General features: G+C 42.1%; 8 protein-coding genes across 8 annotated transcripts; 5 read left to right on the top strand and 3 right to left on the bottom strand.

Annotated features, from left to right (window-relative positions):
- Positions 1 to 427: 427 nt before the first annotated feature.
- On the top strand, positions 428 to 2,158 carry EAE97_004749 (uncharacterized protein; the record flags this gene model as incomplete). Its single annotated transcript, XM_038875261.1, has 2 exons — positions 428 to 1,967; positions 2,058 to 2,158. 2 exons carry the CDS (start codon positions 428 to 430, stop codon positions 2,156 to 2,158), a joined length of 1,641 nt encoding a protein of 546 aa, XP_038733618.1.
- A 241-nt stretch (positions 2,159 to 2,399) lies between these two features.
- Positions 2,400 to 4,175, bottom strand: EAE97_004748 (uncharacterized protein; the record flags this gene model as incomplete). Its single annotated transcript, XM_038875260.1, has 6 exons — positions 2,400 to 2,673; positions 2,734 to 3,559; positions 3,609 to 3,676; positions 3,726 to 3,967; positions 4,018 to 4,073; positions 4,122 to 4,175. The coding sequence occupies 6 exons, from the start codon at positions 4,173 to 4,175 to the stop codon at positions 2,522 to 2,524; spliced, it is 1,398 nt and encodes a 465-aa protein (XP_038733617.1). The 3' UTR covers positions 2,400 to 2,521.
- Positions 4,176 to 4,303: 128 nt separating this feature from the next.
- On the top strand, positions 4,304 to 5,889 carry EAE97_004747 (uncharacterized protein; the record flags this gene model as incomplete). The annotated part of the gene is made up of 2 exons (XM_038875259.1): positions 4,304 to 4,907; positions 4,967 to 5,889. The coding sequence occupies 2 exons, from the start codon at positions 4,304 to 4,306 to the stop codon at positions 5,857 to 5,859; spliced, it is 1,497 nt and encodes a 498-aa protein (XP_038733616.1). The 3' UTR covers positions 5,860 to 5,889.
- Positions 5,890 to 8,153: 2,264 nt separating this feature from the next.
- Positions 8,154 to 9,604, bottom strand: EAE97_004746 (uncharacterized protein; the record flags this gene model as incomplete). The annotated part of the gene is made up of 2 exons (XM_038875258.1): positions 8,154 to 9,489; positions 9,555 to 9,604. The coding sequence occupies 2 exons, from the start codon at positions 9,602 to 9,604 to the stop codon at positions 8,154 to 8,156; spliced, it is 1,386 nt and encodes a 461-aa protein (XP_038733615.1).
- A 264-nt stretch (positions 9,605 to 9,868) lies between these two features.
- Positions 9,869 to 13,147, top strand: EAE97_004745 (uncharacterized protein; the record flags this gene model as incomplete). The annotated part of the gene is made up of 2 exons (XM_038875257.1): positions 9,869 to 11,020; positions 11,066 to 13,147. The coding sequence occupies 2 exons, from the start codon at positions 9,869 to 9,871 to the stop codon at positions 13,145 to 13,147; spliced, it is 3,234 nt and encodes a 1,077-aa protein (XP_038733614.1).
- Positions 13,148 to 15,224: 2,077 nt separating this feature from the next.
- On the bottom strand, positions 15,225 to 17,125 carry EAE97_004744 (uncharacterized protein; the record flags this gene model as incomplete). Its single annotated transcript, XM_038875256.1, has 5 exons — positions 15,225 to 16,142; positions 16,192 to 16,649; positions 16,704 to 16,863; positions 16,919 to 16,989; positions 17,038 to 17,125. 5 exons carry the CDS (start codon positions 17,123 to 17,125, stop codon positions 15,225 to 15,227), a joined length of 1,695 nt encoding a protein of 564 aa, XP_038733613.1.
- Positions 17,126 to 18,244: 1,119 nt separating this feature from the next.
- On the top strand, positions 18,245 to 18,487 carry EAE97_004743 (uncharacterized protein; the record flags this gene model as incomplete). Its single annotated transcript, XM_038875255.1, has 2 exons — positions 18,245 to 18,302; positions 18,363 to 18,487. 2 exons carry the CDS (start codon positions 18,245 to 18,247, stop codon positions 18,485 to 18,487), a joined length of 183 nt encoding a protein of 60 aa, XP_038733612.1.
- Positions 18,488 to 19,264: 777 nt separating this feature from the next.
- On the top strand, positions 19,265 to 20,522 carry EAE97_004742 (uncharacterized protein; the record flags this gene model as incomplete). Its single annotated transcript, XM_038875254.1, has 4 exons — positions 19,265 to 19,322; positions 19,446 to 19,465; positions 19,646 to 19,764; positions 19,844 to 20,522. The coding sequence occupies 4 exons, from the start codon at positions 19,265 to 19,267 to the stop codon at positions 20,520 to 20,522; spliced, it is 876 nt and encodes a 291-aa protein (XP_038733611.1).
- Positions 20,523 to 20,943: the final 421 nt, after the last annotated feature.

The following is a 20,943-nucleotide window of genomic DNA, read 5'->3' as shown; positions in this document are numbered from 1 at the left end:
GAGGCTCTAACATGGCTCGCATGGGATAGCGGAAGCACCCTCGAGGCACCACCCCACCGCCAAGCTATCGGGCTTGTGGGCTTGCCATTTCCCCGACTTATTGATTGTCAATCTGCAGACACAAACCACCTCCATTAAGTCGCAATTTTCGATATCTCAATTGGTATTATTCTAGCATCGACATTTCAGAAAGGACATCCTTTACCCTAGGCCTATGAAAGTTGGCTGATCCAAAGGAAAGGAAGAGAAACGCTTATTTTATCGCGAAACGCCAATCATTGCTTGGATCCATCGAATTCATTGCAACAGCTCTCATTCCGGAAAGCAATAGCTATAAACGTTTCTTCAGATGTCGAATTAAGATTTGTTCTTCTGGAAAAGGCCCTGCAAAGCTTCATTACCTATCACATATCTCTAATCAACCGCAATGGGCCATTTCCCCCTCCAAACATGGCTTCTGTGGCTAGGAGCTTTGGGCGCAATAGCTCAATCGCCATATCGATCACAAGAACCAATAAACGATCCTCATAAGTATGCGAAAGCATGTCCAGATTATAAGAAGTATTCGACGTTTAGGCATGGGCCAGTATCTGATGGACCTATGGAATTGCCTTTTCAACGGCCTGCTGAGGAGTGTCGAACATTCTCCTCCCCTTTGGTGGAGAAGGTCATCGATGATATGTCACTTAAGATGGTTAACAAGGACCTCGCGAGACTGTTCGAAAACGCTTTCCCCAATACTCTCGATACAACTGTACGATGGCACGTCGACGGAACTACAAAGCATACGGAATTGAAGGCGAGAAGTGCCCAGAGCAATCAGAAATGGCAGGGAGCGCAGTCATTCGTGGTTACGGGAGACATCAATGCGGAGTGGCTCAGAGACTCTACAAACCAATTGCTACAGTATCAGCCTTTGTCAAACAAAGATCCAGCTATTTTCAATCTGATTTTGGGAGCTATCAATACACAAGCAGAGTATGTTATACAGTCGCCTTATTGCAACGCGTTTCAACCGCCCCCGCCCTCGAAGCTTGCTGCATCGCAAAACGGACAAGATGACAATGTCCACCCCGCATACGAACCATCTTTTGTCTTCGAGTGTAAATACGAGCTCGATTCCCTTGCCAACTTTCTGGCTTTAGGAAACGCTTTCTACAATCACACTAAATCGACTGACTTTATCAATTCGCGGTGGCTGACCGCACTGGATACACTTCTCATGGTCATTGAGCAACAATCCGAATCGAGCTTTGATTCAAAGACTGGTCGTTTCCAACGTAATGCCTACACATTCAGTCGTCGAACCGATCAGGGAACCGAAACTTTACCATTATCTGGTGTTGGAAACCCATTGAATTACGGTACAGGCTTGATAAGGAGCGCATTCCGCCCTTCGGACGATACTACGATTCTGGGTTTCTTCATCCCAGCCAATGCGCAGATGTCCGTCGAACTGAAACGTACCGCCGAGATCCTCAAAGTAGCCAAACGTTCCGATTTAGCCCAAACTCTCGAGAAGCGTTCGCAAAGTATCAAAGATGGCATTATGAAGCACGCCGTCGTACAACACAAGAAATGGGGTAAAGTATTTGCATATGAAGTAGATGGCTATGGTGGGCAAATTCTTATGGACGATGCCAATGTGCCTAGTCTCCTCGCACTGCCAATCCTCGGTTTCTGCAGCAATGACGATCAAATCTACAAAAATACTAGAAAGATGATTTTATCTAAAGAGGGAAATCCATACTATCTCGAAGGGAAAGCATTCAAAGGCATCGGAGGGCCACATATCGGCCCTGAAAATGCATGGCCTATGTCTTTACTGTTGCAAGCCATGACTAGTAATGATGATGATGAGATCATGGAATGTTTGAATTTAGTTTTGAAAGCGAGTAGATTGGGACTTATTCATGAGAGCATTAATGTCAACCGTATACAGGAATATACGAGGAGTTGGTTTGCATGTATGTCATCATTTTCTCTCCCCTTTCCGTCTTCGCGTGTCTTATAGGACCCATCGCATATGGTAAATCCAGATACTAACATTTACAAAGGGGCTAACTCAGTCTTTGCGCAAACAATTCTCGATCTCGCAAAACGGAAACCCCATCTTTTGTTCGGGGAGGGCGCTGATCCTTACGACCTCGAGACTTGACGTCTTTAATCGTCAAGAGGCTTGGTGCATGAAAGTATGCAAGCAATGGCTATGCTATGATTGGAGTTATACTTATGTAAGGAGTTTCCTGGGCGACTTGTCGGATTAGCTGGATCATGCTTGTTGGCGAAGCAAGGCAAATTATATGTATTTGATATTCTATAAGGAAAAGTTAGATTTGAGTGCAATTTTTGCAATTGTGCATGTCTTGCATCCGAATACAGTGATCTGGTTTTATTATATTCATTTGCTACCAATGCATTTGGGTCAAAGCTATCCTCAATTGCATAACCTCTATGATGCTCAATTCAGCTCGCTATCAACTGTCGTCAACAACCACTCCCTAAACTTCCGCCAGAAACTCTATTTCTTCCCGAAAAATGCCATAATATTCCCCTGTCCCTTCTTTGGAGCATCCTTCTTGGGCTTAGTGGAAACAGGGGCCGCTTTAGCTTTAGGTGCTGGAGCAGGCTCGTCTTCCGAAAATGATTCCCAGGCTGCTTCTTGTTTCGTTACTGTTATTTCGATTAGCACAGTATGCATGGAAAGGGGAATGAAGTTCGTGAGTAACCTACCTAAATAGCCGTCTTCGTCTTTCACAGTCCTCTTCTTCATGACTCTTCTTCTACCTCTTCTTCGTCCACTGCTTGTAGTTGCAACAGGTTCTTCTTCCTTTGCTTCCTCTAGTTCCTTTTCCTCTTCTGATTCCTCGGCGGGTGTTTCAGGAGCTGAAGAGGGTGCTATCTTTTCTTCTGCTTCTTCTTCTTCTTCTCCATCATCTTCCATCATTTTCCTTAGTCTCTCCTGTGTTGCTTTCCTGGAACTTCGATCTTGAGACTTGGTTTCTTTATTGACAGGCGCTGGCATCCACGTATCCTCCTCGTCGTCGTCCGACACATCTTTCATCGCTGTATCGTCTTTTATATTCGATTCTGTTTCCTCAATTTTTGCTTTCTTAGGCTGAGTTTTAGCGAACGCCTTGAAAATGCTACTAGATTCGCGCTTCAGATTTGCAGGAGGAGCTGGTGTTGATTCTTTACTCGAAGGCGCAGTCGAGGATTCGGCTTTTGTAGAATCCGGTTGTGGCTTTGGCTTGGCCTTTTCTTTTCCATTGTTGCCGAAGAAATCTTTGGCGTTAGATGGTTGTGATTTAGGTTCGGGCTTTTTGGAGGACGAGGATGATTTAGGAGCCTCTTGGACTTCATTGAGTTTGGATTTCGCAGTCGCAGGTCTGGCTGGAACAGATGCTTGTGTGGCAGCTGCAATAGGTGGTGCTTTACGGGTGCGGCGTTTGGCATTTGGATTGGTTATTATTCCATATTTATGGTAGGATTCGAGGGGGTCTTCGGATTTGGCGAGTGTTTGGATTTCTCGGGTCGAATCTGAGAGCAATTGGAGCTCCTACAAACTGTTAGTACTCAGAGAGAATGGATATAAAAAGGTGTTCTACCTTCAATGGATGAGGTCCTAAACTATAGATATGTATTGAGGAAATATGCTCAAACTGAGACCGTATTGCTGTAAGTTATTAGCTACAAAGATGGCTTGCCAAAGGCGGGGTTCCAACTTTCCAAATCCTCCTCTCGAGTCAATGTTATACTCAATGTAGAGCCTTCGCCGGTACTTCCTTCGGCCTGTGGCATTGAGCTTCCGACGAACGGACTGCTCTGCATATAATCATCTTCGCCATCTTTTTGCGCTTCCACCTCTGTAGGTGCTTCTTTTCTCTTTGTTCCACCGATGAGATAAGTTGCATGGATTGTTCCTGGTTTCTTTGCATTCTGTACTCTATGAAACTCAAACAGCATTCTGTCAAAATGTTAGCAGAATGTATGCTACAAAGCTTGGAAATGACATACTCCTTTGCTGTATTTACATGAACCTTGAGCACCCGACTAAGCAGTCTATAAGTGACCTAAGAACTTTCAGTTTAAATAATACAAACCCACAAACAATTGCTTACCACTTTATCTTCTGTCAAGATACTCGCAGCAAGATAACTTTTAAAATCCGTCATTTTGTTCAACTTTGTGGTTGTCTCAAAAGGTTGCTGGAGCTGTTATCTGATATTTTTTCGAGGTTACAGCAACTGATAAACTAGGAGTCGCGACGCGTCTGTCAACCACTTTACGCGAAATTTCCAGGATGTCACCTCCGTCCAGAAGAAAGAATGCGACAAGCAAGACAGTTATTACGAAAAAATCGACCAAAACTCTTATCGAAGAAGCTATGAATATTAGAGGGCCAAAGGATGATTCTTTTGATATAGCAGATTCAACGGATTGGTTAGAGACGCCACTTTCTAAATTTGCAGATATTGATTCTTTATTACGATGTCAAGTCTGTAAGGACTTCTTCACCACGCCAATGATCACTTCTTGTTCGCACACATTTTGTTCACTTTGTATACGAAGATGCCTCAATAATGACTCGAAATGCCCAACATGTAGATCGAACGACCAAGAAGTCAAGCTGAAATCAAATGCTGCTATTGAAGATTTGGTGGAAGCTTTTAAGAGGGCTAGACCGGCAGCACTGGAACTTGCGAGGAAACCTGTGGCGGAATCTACTGTTACATCTCCCAAAAGGAAACGTGAAAGATCAGATCTTGATGGATTGGATGAACAAGCAAATAAGAAAACGAGGGCTTCGACTCGCCAGGCAGCAAGACGACTCGAGAGCTCGGAGGCAGCACAAGAAGCAGTGATAGTTATTGACGAAGCGGACAATGATGCAAATTTTGAACCAGGTAATTGGCCATAGAGCTATTTTATAATTTCACAGACAGTGGCTAACCTTCTTCCACAGATGATGGTCTTACTGCATGTCCGGTATGCAATCGACGGATGACAGCAAAAAATGTTGAAGCTCACATTGGAAGGTGCCTTGCGGAATCCGAAACTACTCTTCAATCTACAAGTATCTTATCGAAACCCTCACTTCCATTATCTCAGTCGGTCAGACGGCCAGAACGATTACCCGTTGTCAATTTCAGTTTAATCAAAGACCAGGCTTTGAAGAAAAAGCTTATAGATTTAGGGATATCGGCTGGTGGGGGGAGGGAAATGATGAGGAAGAGATTAACAGAGTATACAACCATATGGAATGCCAACTGTGATGCAAAAAATCCCAGGAGTACGGCGCAGTTGAAAAGGGATCTCGATTCTTGGGAAAGGACGCTGGGGTCAAGAGCACCGCAACCAAGCGCATTATCCGCTCATATCAAGGATAAGGATTTTGACGGGCAAGCATGGGGAGAAGAACATAAAAATGGCTTTAAAGACTTGATAGCTCAGGCTCGTCAAAAAGTTGCGAAAAACAAGCCTTCTAAAGAGTTAGAAGCGGACTCTTTAACATCCACGACAGTGCTCCTGGCATCTACTCAAAATTCACCAGATATTGCACTCAGTGGGGATGTTGGAGAGGGGCGGGAAGATTTCCTACCAGAGATTCAACGCGATCGGATATCTGAAAATAACCCAATACCACCACCAACTGGGGTATCAGAAACCAACAGTCCATTACCTAATGGGCGATTCTTCTCAGAAAGTGCAGGAATACCGGAGGACGTGATGGCTGCTCCACCATCATCACAGTATGATAAAAACATGCCAATAACGCATGTACAAGAGCGGCAAGATGTATTTGCAGAAGCAGGAGCAGGAGGAGATATAAACAAAAATGGGCCGATGCGGCCATAATAGATCAAACTAATATATATATAAGATACCCTCTCAACCTTCCATCCTTTTGATTATCTTCTTTGATATGAATCATCCTTTATGTTCTTCCACTGGTCTAGCATTTTCATAACAATATAAGTTTTACAATAATTCCATCGCCTTGAATTTATATAAGTTATTTATATTCTGTTTCTCCTAGACGACCAGGACAATAATACATATCTAGTCCATATGTACCAATCAATCAATACTGGATTGCGCAAGGCGCATCACTTCTCTCTTTGACGTTGCCCATTCCCTAAGTTTGAGTACCTATACCTTGGTCCTAAGTGAGAATAAAGTGAGGGAGTGATAAAATTACTCCAAAAGGCTGGAGAGATTCAATCGTCCGTAAAAATGTTCTCTTTACAATTGTTTATGTTTTCATAATAAAAATCAAATAAGTTCTCACCTCTTCTTATTTCGATATGGTGAAGTCACCCGGCTGTGACTATAAGTAACATTTTGTCCAGCCCTAGTCACGCTCCTTCCCCAATTCCCACCGTCTACGTTCACGCCTTCCTCTCAACTAGAACCCTTCACCTTAATAATTTGCAGAATGCTCACCGTCATCACCAATTACCACTGTGACTTAGTGGTAATTGGGATACTTCAGATTTGATCTCCGCAGATACCTGGTTCAAACCCATGGATCCACTTTATAGGAGAGTCCTATGATTGACTCGAAATTCAGAAAATTTCTAGAGTACCATACGTGGTTTAATTCCATGAATTAAAAATATACCCTGATAGACTAGAGTAGTCATCATGAGGTCAAAAATACTTAAATGGTTTGAATCCATAATTATAAGGGTGATGGCAAATATTGACCTCCCCTTGCCCTTTATCCATAGTAAGAAATACTATGTTGATATCAAATCAACTCAAAAGAGTTAGATTTTACCCCGGAGCAGACGTGCTTCTGTGGGACCTCAAGATACTTGAGTGTGAGCGAGAGGATGTACACTACAAGAGTAGTGGAACCTCTTTTGCTGGTTTGGATTTTTGGTAAAAGTTTTTGAGGAGGGGGGAGACGGGGAAGTGGGTGGAGCAGCAAGAGGTAAGTAAGTGAGTGAGAGGCTATCATAGATTTTTGAGAGATGTTTGAAAGGACATACTTGCATTGGATACATTGATGAATGGCCTTTTTAATAATCACAAACCCTCGTCTGACAGGTTCGTTAATTTGTGCGATTTCTTTGATCTTTCAAGTTCCTGAATCATAATTTAAAACTACCTGTCGGGACATCGATGATGTGATCGAAGAGGGCACTGTATTAGCTAGCGTCGCGCTAGCGCTTCCCTATATTAAGTACTAGCTTTCCATAGATAATAATGATCAAGAACGAATACAACCACAATAGAACTAAGTACTTACACTTATCAACCAAGTTGATACCAACACTACCTGATTGCCTGAGAGTATTGGATTTAGTGATGTTCCCTGCGAAATACTTAAGTGAAATGTTCAGTGCCATTCAAGACTGCCTCTATATGTGTGGACTACAAATCTGAACAGCCGTTTGGTTTCTTCAATGCAACACTTCGAGAGCCCAGTGACAATATTTAGTGCGCAGAGCGAGACTATATTAGTGATGGAGAGAAGAAGTGGTTCAATAAATAGAAACAATGAATAAAAGCCTGCGCTTCTTGCATGATGTGAAAGACGAGAAATTGAAGATCGTGTCGGATGTTTATCTATGCGACGTCTTCGAGAAATTCAGGATAAGTAGTCATCAAGCAATGAGTGATAGGATCGAAGAGTTTAGATTGATCGAATCTAGAAAGGGTTATGGAAGGTAGGAGAGTGAAGGCTGGGAAGCTCTGAGCATTGAGATGTTTTTTTGTAAATTTGATTACCGTTCGTCTCGACGGCTAGCTTCTTCTAGCTTCTTCGGTGCGGATGAAGCGAAAAAGTTGAAAAGAAACCTGTGGCTCCTGAACAGAAATGAGATGAAAGTGCACATCAATATAAGATCTGAGTGAATTTTTAGTGGTGGAAGGGCAGACGAGAAAGATAGATTATGATGAGAGGAGTCTACCCAGAGCTCGCTTGATAGACAGTTCATGGTTATGGGATTGCCTCGAGTCACTGTGGCTTCCAATAACTGAGTTATAGATAGATTGCCACACCACTATTCTCAAATAAACTTGTCTTTGATATTTGATTTCATATTATCAGAGTAAGAGTATATCCCATTTAACTATCGACGCCGTATATGTGAAACCCCAGTAAAAGATCCAATCTACAAAGAAAAAATAATACAAATGCATCAAGCGTGCTCTGATATTGGCTCTGGTTCTAGAGACATTCGTCGTAAGCCCTGTGTATTCTCAACAACAACTTCGTCTTCTTTCTTGGCCTCTCTCGCTTGTCGTTCCACTTCCTCCAACTCATCCAACTTGCGCTTTGTATCTGCAGCCTCCTTTCTTTCTTTCTCCTCCTTGACCAGACGTTCTTTTTCTTCAATCTTCCTCGTCTCTTCCTTCTCCATAGCTTCCAATTCTTCATCCACCTCGGTCTCATCCACCACATTCGTTTGTCCAGGCTCAGCGATAATATCTCCGACCTCATCGACTTGTCCCATTTGCTCCCTCAATTGATCAACCACGTCATCCACTCTCTCTACACCACCAATCTCCTTGTTGAGACTTGACAAAACCTTTGTACTGGACTCCATGATTCGGACAAGATCAACTTGATCAGCTGCTTGCTCTATCTTAGAAAGCACTTCTTCTAATTGTGATAAAGTAGCATGTCGATTTGCAAGAGTAGTTTCGGCACTTTTCTTCGACCTCAGGGCTGCCAGAGCTGACACACGATTTTTCTTTGCAACGGCTTCTTTCGCTGTGCGCTCCATGATGTCGACCTTTTCCGCAAACAATTTTGTTTGAATCTCAAGATCAGCAATCAGAGATTTTAATGATGCTATCGAGGTATCCTCTTGAGTTATCGTTGGAGTTTTTGTGTCTGTTGGTGCTTTCAGCTTGATGGTCTCGCCATTACAGGCTATAATTTTCTTGTCCCTTGCAAGGAATTTCAAGAAAGCATCCAAATCGACATCTGAAAGAGGATGCTCCCCAAGAACATTGCCGAACTCCTCTTTGAACATTCTTCTGGAATATATCCTTCCCACCCTCCCTGTCTTTGTACCACTTTTCCCTGCGAATACTTTGGCTGCTTCCTCGACATTTCCAAGAATGACCAATTTACCACCCGGCAGCTTGCCTCCTCCAAAAGATATGCCAATTTGCTTCAATCCCCATCCTACTATATCCCAAGGCTTTATACTCCAAGACCTGTTGTATATACTGTCGGTAGCATTCATAAAATCTCCCAGAGGCATCAATTCTTTCTTCGCGATTGCTTCTTGAAAAACAGCTCCCAAAGATAAAGGTCTTCCCCATTCATTCGTATCTAATGCGCGCAATAATTCGTCATCGGCCCTCAAAATCAGTAAATCGGGACTCGACCCTTGTGATGGCATAACTCCAGCTCTCGCCGCCTTTGCCAGTGCCTTTTGCCATGCTTCGATATTTGCTTGATAGCCATCTGGATTTAATGTCTGCTGTTGGCGGAAGTCAGAGTACAAGGCTGCAAGTCTTGCTCTGGATGGCGGTAGTTAGTATTTCGGTGTGGAAGCTGAATGTAGGACTGCGGGGAAGAAACTTACCGACGAAACTGGGGCTCATTATCAAGAAGGTAATTGAATAGCTCACTCATGGTGAGCTAGAGACACTGCTATTTTGCATGAATCTAAGATTGTAGAAATTGAGATGATTGTTGTGCAAGGTTGTTGATTCTTATCGTAAATCCTTATCAGTGACAGGTCGTGAAGTGACGAAATAAATATCCTTGTTTGAAGTGAATGCCGTGAATATGCGACGTCGACTGCTAATGTTAACAAACAAAGACAAATTCTCGAAATTTTATCCACAACTTTAACGAAAATAATGAACCTACGGTGAAAGGAGCTGCCGGGTCACTATGGCAGACCAAGAGGATGGTCCGGCTCGAGGACACTCGCCAGGCGCTGCTGATCCTAATGATGGGCATGTTCATTTCGACGATGGAAGCACAGTCACTTCTACCATTTCGCAATCAACATCTGCCATGACCTCTCCTCTAACTTCCGAATTTAGAGATGTAGAGAAGAACGATCAAGATGTGCCACGAATACCAACACTTTCATACCATATACCTCCCAGCGAGGAGGGGTCGAGAAGGGATTCAATTGGGGGCTATGCCACTGACGAGGAAGCTTCTGTCTGTAAACCGTTCTTGAGAACATCCAGTCCACACTTGGATTTGAAACGAAATAAAGGGGCGGAATATGAAAAGGTTGGAGACTTGGGTGTTTGCACCATGCAAAAGTTCTCGTTGTATGAAACGGCTACGAGGTATTATGTTGTTGGAGCCGATATCCTCGATTCTCGATTTCGGATCTTGAAGATTGATCGCACCGCAGAGATAGGGACCCTGAATATCACTGAGGATGAGATTGTATATACGAAGAAGGAGATGACCCAGTTGCTCAATGCTATTGACGATGGGAACAAGAGCTCAGGTGGTATGAAACTTAAGAGTGCTGTCTGGGGTATACTTGGGTTTATACGATTTACTGGTTGTTACTATATGCATATGATTACGAAACGGAATCAGACTGCTATGATCGGTGGCCACTTCGTATACACCATCGAAGCTACGGAACTAATACCACTGACTACATCAACTAGCTCTAGATTCAAGTCATCAGATACTCGGAATACTGAGGAGTCAAGGTTTTTGAGTATCTTGAACGGCCTTGATTTGAATAAGTCTTTCTATTTCAGTTATTCCTATGATATCACCAGGACTTTGCAGCATAATATTATGACAGAGCGAGCTGCTCTCGCCGCTGGAAAACCATCCCCTCATCCCAAAGATTACAATTCCATGTTCGTTTGGAACAGTCATCTGTTGAGTCCTGCGGAAAACCTTTTAAAGAATACTTATGACTGGTGTGTACCAGTAATCCATGGGTATCTCGCGCAAGCTGCTCTACCAGTATGGGGACGAATAGTCTATATAACAATTATAGCAAGACGCTCCAGATACTTTGCTGGTGCTCGATTTTTGAAGCGTGGTGCTAATGACATGGTATTATGAATCAATCTACTTCGAGGGATCTGCTAATATTTTCAGGGATATGTCGCAAATGATGTCGAGACTGAACAAATAGTCTCAGAAAACACCACAACCTCATTACACGCTCCCGGGCCGAAGCTCTATGCAAGTCCCAATTACACTTCTTATGTGCAACATCGCGGAAGTATCCCACTACACTGGACTCAGGACAATACCGGTGTAACTCCCAAGCCTCCTATCGAGCTAAACCTGGTAGATCCATTTTACAGTGCAGCTGCGTTGCATTTTGATAACCTCTTCGAAAGATATGGAGCCCCTGTTTATGTATTGAACTTGGTGAAAGCAAAAGAAAGGACACCCAGAGAGTCGAAACTCTTACATGAGTTCACAGATGCGATCAATTACTTGAATCAATTCCTTCCAGCAGACAAGAAAATCATTCACAAACCATGGGATATGAGTCGCGCTTCAAAAAGTCGAGACCAAGATGTGATTGGTACGCTTGAGAGTATGGGTAATGAAGTTGTTACCCATACTGGAATATTTCATAACGGAGATGGCAAAACAACAATGCCAACTGTGCAGAATGGCGTTGCTAGAACTAATTGTATTGATTGTTTGGACCGAACTAATGCAGCTCAATTTGTCATTGGTAAGAGAGCTCTTGGATATCAACTCCATGCTCTAGGTATCCTGAGTGAGCCTTCGATAAACTATGACACTGATGCGATAAACCTTTTCACATCTATGTATCACGGACATGGTGACACAATTGCGATTCAATATGGAGGCTCACAATTAGTCAACACTATGGAGACTTATCGAAAAATTAATCAATGGACTAGTCAGTCTCGAGATATGGTAGAAAGTTTTCGAAGATACTACAACAATTCATTCCTTGATGGCCAGAGACAGGAAGCTTATAATCTGTTCCTCGGCAATTACGTCTACGAGCATGGACAGCCAATGTTATGGGATTTAGCAACTGACTATCATCTTCATCATACTGATCCACGTGTTTGGTCTCCGCGTACTCGTCGAAGTTATATAAATTGGTACACACCTGCCTTCCTCGAAAAAAAGACTTTGCCACCATATTCCGATCCACAAGGTGTCTTGACGAACAAACCTCTTAACTATTTCGATGACTATTGGATTGAGTATTACAAGCCTCTCTCCATCTCCTCCATGGTTAAAATTTTTACTTATCCAGGCAAAATGTCCTCGTCCGCTCGTCTCATGCCCCGGTCACAGCATCGTGATGAGTCCCGCGTCGGCTACGATTTGTCGCCATTCAAAGTTCGCGCTGATGCTACTGCTCATGTTGAAGAACCACCTGTTCACCAATCATCTCCTAATGCAAAGGGCAAGAAAAAGGAGGTGTCATTTCCGGACATCACGGAATTAAGGGCAGATGACGATATTCCAGATAATTCATCAATCAGATCTGGTGGAGCCGGTACGAAACGTATTAGTCTTCAAAGGTGGCTCCAGCCGATCCAGGAGTCATACCCTCTCTCTGATAATGGATCGTATCATTCGACAGCATCACAAAATCATCACCACAACCCCCCTGGTATCATGAAAGAAACATCTTCTCATTCGCAATCACATTCAACAGAAGATTCGTTCCATAATTATAATTCTGCTTCGAACCATTACACTTCCAATGTCCATTCAGGTCGAAATCTGGGAGGATTAGAGAGAAAAAAGATGACACCACTGGATAAAAGTAAAGCTGCTCAATGGACCTTCACTCAAGTTGTTAGTGAATCCCTCAACCCAAGTGTCAATTTAGGCGAAGAAGAAGATTACGAGCGATACGTCGAGTATCCACAACTACTGTCATTAGTAGTGGGAGATGATGACCATGATATCGAGGGTGTAGATGAATACGAAGAATGGGTCAGAGGTGTTGGATGGGATAGTGGATTTGGTCAAGGCGCGTACAACGGGGGAATCAATGGAGGCTGGGGTAGAGAAGAAGATCATGAGGAAATCGAGGAGTACAGAAGCTTTCTGAGGGTGGCGGAAAACCCTTTGACAGTGCTTGAGGAAGATGGACAGAAGAAGAGATATAAGGCATATAGGAAATGGTTGTCTGGGAAGAGTTTGTTTAAACAACAACCTATTGATTAGGGAATTGATGACGAGGCGCATGGTCTTTCGTTTTAGCATGGTGTTATGGGCGCATATTCTGCTAGAACTTATCTGGGGGTGCGGTGTCAGGTATCAATATATTTACGTTTTATAACATTCAGATATCTCGTCGAAGTATAAATTTGATTTTTTTAAGTTCTTTTTTCTTCTGGAGATTCGCTAGTCCCTCAATCTTTTATCCGTATTCACATTTAGGTCTTTTGATTACACGTCACTGTTTCTCATAACTCTTGTCGCATGACGATCGATCCTTGCAGCTTTCTGATCAATATCAGTCGTGTTACGCGCTTCTTGTGCAAATATCAGTAGAATCCCTGTAGTTGTTAGAGATATTGATGAGTGTCAAGTCACTATTAATGTCTCTTCAACGCTCTCCAATCTCTATCTCCGTGGTTGATTGGAGGGGGCTCGGTGGTCTATGACGATGAATTGTTCGGAAATATGTCTGGATTACGTGGAAATCATGCATATATTCTTATTCTATACCCCATGCTTATTGGGCGGATTATATTGTATTATGGTTGATGTATAGAAGATATATATTGTAGCCTCTGCTTTCGAAATCGAAGATCAAGACATTCCAAGGTTCGTGGAACATGGGTGTGGTTTGTTTGCTTTTGGGTATAACTATGAATTTATCAGGAGAATACCACTGATTATTGTATAATTATAATCAAACAGTTCGTTCTGTATTTGTCAAAGAAACGAACATTTTGACTCTTATATTAATTTTTCTTCTAAAAAAACCATAATACAGGCAGAAAGATTTAAGGCTAGCTCGTTTATGTATTCCAGCCCCTTTTCAGTCTTCACTCTAATTAATTTCAATAATATACCAGATCTTGCGATGCAATCTTTGCACTCCTCTCAAGAGTCAGCAATATTTATCTCTCATCAAACATAAAACTGGTTTAGTAGAATTCTTTATACACTATTTCGTTTCATCTCATACTCTTCTTTCTCGCTAATTTAACATACGAGTCTGTGTGATATGGATCAATAATGACACATCTGCAAATCCCCAAACCACCCAAATGGTAAACTCATTGTCTAACTAATCATTCATCGCATGATTCATATCCTATTCTCCATCTCCGTCTCTGCTCCATCCTCAAAACTCAAGACTCAAGATTCAAACTATGACACCCTCCTCACACCACCCATCCACTATTAATCCACTCCTATGTTTTTCTCTCAGTTCTCTACTTATAACCTTCTCAATCCTTTTCGTCGTCTAATATTCCTTTTATCTCTATTCTAGATTTCTCGAGATGATAATTTTGTTTTCGTATCTTATGTTATTATTTTTTTGGATCGTGGGAAATAATGAGTGTGAGTTTTTATTTCAAAAGGTGGGTGGAATTGTATATATGAGATTGAGGAATAATGGGGAGTGAAATACGGGATTGGAGTTGGGTTTAGGATTTGGGGGAAGAGAAAGGAAGGGGAGAGGGGACTGGGTGGAAATGAAGGGGAAGAAAATTGAGTGTTGGAATGACAGTTTCACGGTATGAGATGAGGGAAAATGAGATGGAGAAGTGAAATGGTGTTTAGGTTTCTGATACAGATGAGTATGCGATACCTGTGCAAACAATGATGGTCTCACTGACAAGAGCGAAAGTGAAGATGGCAACTTAGCTGGAGATTCAATAGAGTGGATGTATTTTTTGGGTTGAAATTGTATATTTGGATTGAACACTGAGGAACTAGGTATGCACGTGAGAAAGAGGGAGAAGCTTTTTAAAGAGGATGTTCAGCAATCGTTTGGGGATCGTTCAATATTTTATTTTGTTGGATGTGGGAAAGGAACAGTGTCAGAATGCTCACTAGAGTGAGCACTAGTAATTCTTGATTCGTCAGAGCTATCTAATAGTAACAAAATATACCTATACTGTTAACTACGACATCGTGACTCTACTTGGAGAACTTGACTTAGTGCGTCAAGACGACTTTGCTTATATCTTCCATCCTAGAAGATCTCTTGTGACTATATATGAGAACATCGCATTCTTATATTTATATATATGTGGAAAATTGCGAGTCCCTTGCACCACAATCATCTAGGAAATACTCTAGCCAGCGTTCCATCGGTCTCGATGATCCTCGTCAACTCCCGCTCAAAACTCTCCCGTTCCTTTTCATCCCCCGCCTGTTGGACCACTGCTGTAAACACTTTTCCCGTCTCTAGTAGTTCATTTAATATTTCCGAACTTGGCTCTTTCTGTTCCTCAGATTTCTCATCACCCTTTGAACAAATATGGCAGTTAAGAAGTGTCAGGGCGCTTATAATAACCAATCGATGCTCATCGGTACTAATGCGGGGCCAAAAGACTAGAATAACCTCTTTGAGTGTCTTCAGCGTACTGATAACAAGAGATGGAGATGTATCTGGGAAGAATGGATTCGACAGAATATTTACCAATATAGGCAATATATCCTTGAGATGTTTCACACCTGAAATCCTCATCTCCGGGATGATGATACCGATTTGTACGACCACAATTTCAACTACGGAAGGTATTTCTTGACAGTGTAAGTAAGCAGGAAGGATAGCATGGCGAATTATTCTGTCAAGGAATGCGAGACGAAGCTGAGCTGGTGATTTAGAAGGGGTGGTGATGTGTTTCGAGGGCTTCTTCATGGCTATGGTGGTCACACTGTTAGAAGACTCACTATCTCCTTTATCAGGCCAAATCGCATTACAAAGTGCATTCAAAGCTTTGTATCCTTCTGGCAATAATTGGATTGTTTCTTTGACGGGTGTCGTGGATGGTAAGAATAACAAAACTGGGTGGATAGTATTCTCGAAGACATCGCCTAGTCCTGTTTGTTGAAGCAATTTGTCACCCATTTTCGAAAATAGCGTGGGAACGATTCGAAGAGCGTGGATTCGAATTGGGTTTGATGGTGAATCGAGGAGTATCAGAATGGGTGTGGTCAATAGAGGCCATGCTTGCGCACGGAGAAGATCCGGCTTAATGTGATTGTTAGTCTGGAGCTGGAGTGAGAAGAGGAAAACATACAGGAATGATATCTACGATCCATTGTAAGACGGGTATAGTGTATGGAATAGTTGACCTCCAAGGTTGTTTTGAAGGAGAGGATTCGAGGATATCGAAATGACGGGGTGGTGCAGATGATGGAAATGCTTTCCGGGAAGATGCAGTGATGGATTCGGGAGTGGGGGCCTCGGAAAATATGAGACGAATAAAGGACCTCAAGAGATGATTCACCAAGAACTCGGGAGACTTTGCGTAAGATTCATATTTATCGAGTATTGTGATGGCGATTGGCTGAGACTGGCAAGTCGTCCAGGCATAATTGGTACTAGTGAATGGGATGAGAGAAAGAAGAGTCGAGTTCTTCGGTGGTTGTGATATATTTGAAGATATACGAAGTAGATTCTCTATCGAAATTATGCAGAGGTTATATTTCTCTTTATGTTGCTTGATTTTGTGAACTTTGTCTGACTTCCTCTCTTCTTAAAGATATGAGTTTATGCTGCAAACAATTGAATTGGCCAGAGAGACATTACCATCAATCTTATCTAGCGAGAATATCTTGCCATCAGGTAACAATTTCTTCGATAAATGATCTTCAAGCTTCTCATGCCATATATCATCATCTGCTTTTTTAGATATGGTCGAATTTTCCTTCAAGCAGCTGGCAAGGATGACGAGGGTTTCTAGCTCCTCCTAACCATTTAGTACAAGTTCAGATTCGATCAATGATTGAAGCATATAAACTTACATCTTCGCCTTCCTGTCCTCCGTTGACAAGCTCTTGATACAGATCCTCGAAAGAGTAAGATGGTGGTAAAACTAGTCACGTGTTAGAATAAGTTGTTTAAAAAAGTCTGGAGATTTTACCACTAGATGACAATAACGTGATAGCATCCTCATCAGGTTTCAAGTCTCGGATTCTGTCTCTAGCAGGACTACGAGCAGATGAAAACATTATGAATTTCAGGCGTGGTTATATAGATGTATATTTTGTAGTTGAGAAGAATTGGTGGTAAAAAGGAAATGGAGATTCGAGAGGATATAGCTTAGTAATCGATTACATAGAAGCCCGTATTTTTCAGGATAACAACGCTATATTACAGTGCTTTCCTAGGTCGTTATACTGAACACAATTGACAATACATTCTCGAGGTCTCCAGCTTCCCCGAAGAATATCGCAGCCACGAACTAACATCTTCTACGATGAGTGCAAGATGGTAGGTTGAAAATTTCCCCATATCCCATTCTTTTCGACATATGTGAATTAAATGCTTGTTATGGAAGTCTAAAAGAAGTTAAAATGAACAACTTCACGCGCAATTGTGCACGTTTTCTCCCCCTATCTCATTGTTGAATTTGAAGCCACTCACCGAGTGTCAATATCTAAGGAGTTTTTTCTCATCTGACTTAGTAGTCAATTTGGTATCTAGGTGTTCAACGAGATACCCTCATCCTTTTTTTATGGGCAGCCTCATGTAATAAGAACCCACATGTTACTTGTAATGTTAGGTGGCTCGATGTGTTCAGCCTTATATGAACCTGACGAAAGATTCCTTTGCCGAATTCCATACACTTGTAGCTTTCCGCGAGATATATCTACTCATGAACATGAGAAGTTGCTTGTTTGGCATGTCCTTGACAGGGCCTTGGAGAAAAATCGTGAATTCCTACATAGCCGCGCGTTTGACTTGGAGGCGATGAAGTGATCCCTCTATGAATTTTTGTTTCCATGGCGCTACAGTGTCCACGTAATGATTCTTTCCTGTTGCATCTTTGAACAAGATACTACAAACATTGAGTTCAAGGGATTTTGGTATATATACCAGTTGATCTGAACACTTGGCGTGGTCTTTGAACTCCTATCAAGAACTGGAGGACTCCTAACTTTGCTACAAGAACTTCACGCTTCCAAAATATTACGAAACAGACAGATTATCAGCACATTCTGCGATATTGTTCTGAGTTTTTTATTTCTCTACAGTCATGCAGATCGCACGAAAAGCTGTATACACTCCTGAGGAGAACGAGAGTGGGAGGTTTTGGCTCAAATTTGGAGGACGCACCATCAACTACTATGACCAATGAGAAGAAGGATAATAATAATGGCAAAGTAGGCTCAGAGTCACTCAAAGGTACTTTATTCAACGCACCTAACCAAATTGCCTCCTAGGAATGATCTAACTATTATGAAGGACCATTTAAAAAGGGCTCGTGGGTTGAATTTGGCACGAAGAAATTCAAGCAGGAGGAAGTAGAAAGCGAGGAAGATACGGAAAAGATGGGTGAGATGGAAGATAAAGGCCTTGATATGAAGTGAAGATAGCAGATGCGTGCTTCAAACGTATGGGATAGCAATCGTGAGAGCTCAAACAAGTTGAGCATCTTGTTGTTGAATACTGTACCCGAGAGAGTTCTTGGAGACTGAGACTTAATTGGATAGGAGGTGGTAATACCGGAGCTTGGAGTTGCTTTTTCAAAACAGATCAAATATGACGATGTATGCACTCGACTTGACGCTTGTTTCTCTGATTCTGCGGACGTTATATGATTTATTATTATGGTTCATTTGTCTCACCAGTACCCAAGTATGCATATCATACTCAATACAGTCCCAATATCTCAAATTGTACGATTGACCTTGCGACTATCAACATCTATTATATCCTACGCCTACACCGAATTTAGGTTTGTCGTCGATACGTCTCTACCTAGGTAAATATTCGGCGTTATAATTCCATGTTACATTGCACAAAAAATTCCACCATACATAATCTTGCACAATTCTTTAGTCAATCAACTTTTCCTTCCTAAACCAACCGGAAATACTCATTTTCCCCCGCTGACACACACACCACACATCAACGCACGCCTCACGCCTCACACAACCACAATTTCTTTTTTTCCATGTGAAAGTCCACACCACTTCTTTTGCCTTATGAAGCACTAACTTTACTCCGATCCCATACTTTTTCCACATTGACTTTCCATGTAACCATTTTCATCTCACTGTCTTGGGCAAAATGCTTCCCATGTTCATTCTTTAATACTTCTTTTGATTTATTTTGATTATTTGGGTGGAAGAGAGTGTATTAGAATGATTGAGAGGGATTTCGGGGACATTTTGGCTTCTAATAAGGATGATGTAATCCAGAGTGAGTTTTTGCCCATATTTGACATGTGATTTTGGATGTTTGGTCTTCAATCTCGGAGTTCTGGAGAGAGGATTTGATGTGTGAGAAATTGCTGACTTGGGACTTGTTTTTCGTGATGAATAGGTATTCTTACTGAGGAAGATGTATGTTTATTTTCTTTACCGCGTGTATATGGCATTGTCGTCTGCTTTTCGTGATCCTCTTCTCTTGCCCTGTACTCTTTGAAAAGCTGTGGCGCAAACAAGTACCGCGCTTGGCCATAGAGGGGTTGAGGGGTACAAGCAAAGCAAAGAATTCGATTATTGACAATATAATACATATAGCTATACAAAATCCTTGGAGCACAAAGGTCTGCTTCGGGTGCAGAATTGCGACGATGTTATTTAGAACGATCGAAAATATGTCATCCCGATAGAATTCCTTTTCATCCGCTTTCTACCCGGTAATTCTTCTCCTGTTCTTCGCTTTCGCCTACATAGCCCCCTATTATGTCGATTGTGGACTGACAAATTATCATTCAGCGCATTCCAACGTCTAGCCTTCTCCTTCGAGATCCTCAAATCTCCCTCTTCTCGTCGAGCTTACGACTCCGTTACTTCTTTGTCCTCAATTTCTACTACCACTTCGTTACCCACCAAACATCCTTCTCCGTCCTTAGCCTCCGACAATTTATTTCGAACTACAGTCTCATCACTCGTACATGACTTTCTTACAGGAGACTTTATCACCATTCGCTCTCTTCTTTCATCCCTGAATTCGCAATACCCTCACCTCGTTAATACCGACGTAACTTCTTCTATCGAAGTCGCTTTTATAAAAGTAAGAGAACTGGTTATGAGAGGGCGTGTATGGGCTTTATTAATATATATTGAAATGGGGAGGATCTGGAGGGTTCAGAAGAGGCTAAGAAGATTGGGAAGATGGGATCTAGTAGGGAAAGCGAGGATGATGCTCTTATTAGTAAGGGTGGTTGTAGCTGTTCCTGTCAGAGTTGATAGGGCTCTCAAAGCACGTGTTGAAAAAGAGAGGAGAACGATGAAAACGAGATCTGAAGCAAAGGAATTGGATGAGAGACTGGACTCAGAAGATGAACTCGCAAAGGGCGGAATTTTGAATGAGAGGGTTTGTAAAGTATTGGAGTTTATTGTTGGGGAGGCGGGTGATGATGAGGAGGGAGAGGATACTGGTGTTCGGATTTGATATTAAAATGATCTGGTATTGGTATTATACGGGGCTTGGGCTTCGAATATTCGGATGTGGGAAAAGGGGCTTCACGCTTTTGGTGACTTGTCCTATCATTACCGGGGAAGTGGCGTTTGGATAGGATATACCAAAGACTAAAGAGATATAGTTATATTGTATTGGATCAAAGATCTTTTGCGGTGCGATGCGATCCTTGGATGCAAGAAACATTTCCAGCTATACAATGACGAAACAAGATTGTTTGGCGTTACCATTTTGTTCCTGGACGGTCAAAACTTCGCGGCAAATGCAGGCAGCAAGTTCTATAAAGTACTCGAATGTGTAACGGGCGAGGATTTATATGTTCCTTTATATTGCTCGTTCCTCCATCTTCTCGGTTACCAGACTGCATGCAATGTAGACGTTTATTCCTCTCCGT

Source organism: Botrytis byssoidea, assembly GCF_014898295.1.
Source record: "Botrytis byssoidea strain MUCL 94 chromosome Unknown BBYS_008, whole genome shotgun sequence".
In the NCBI taxonomy this organism is placed as follows: domain Eukaryota; kingdom Fungi; phylum Ascomycota; class Leotiomycetes; order Helotiales; family Sclerotiniaceae; genus Botrytis; species Botrytis byssoidea.
The sequence above is the reverse complement of the archived record's forward strand: the minus strand, read 5'-3'. Positions and strand labels throughout refer to the sequence as shown.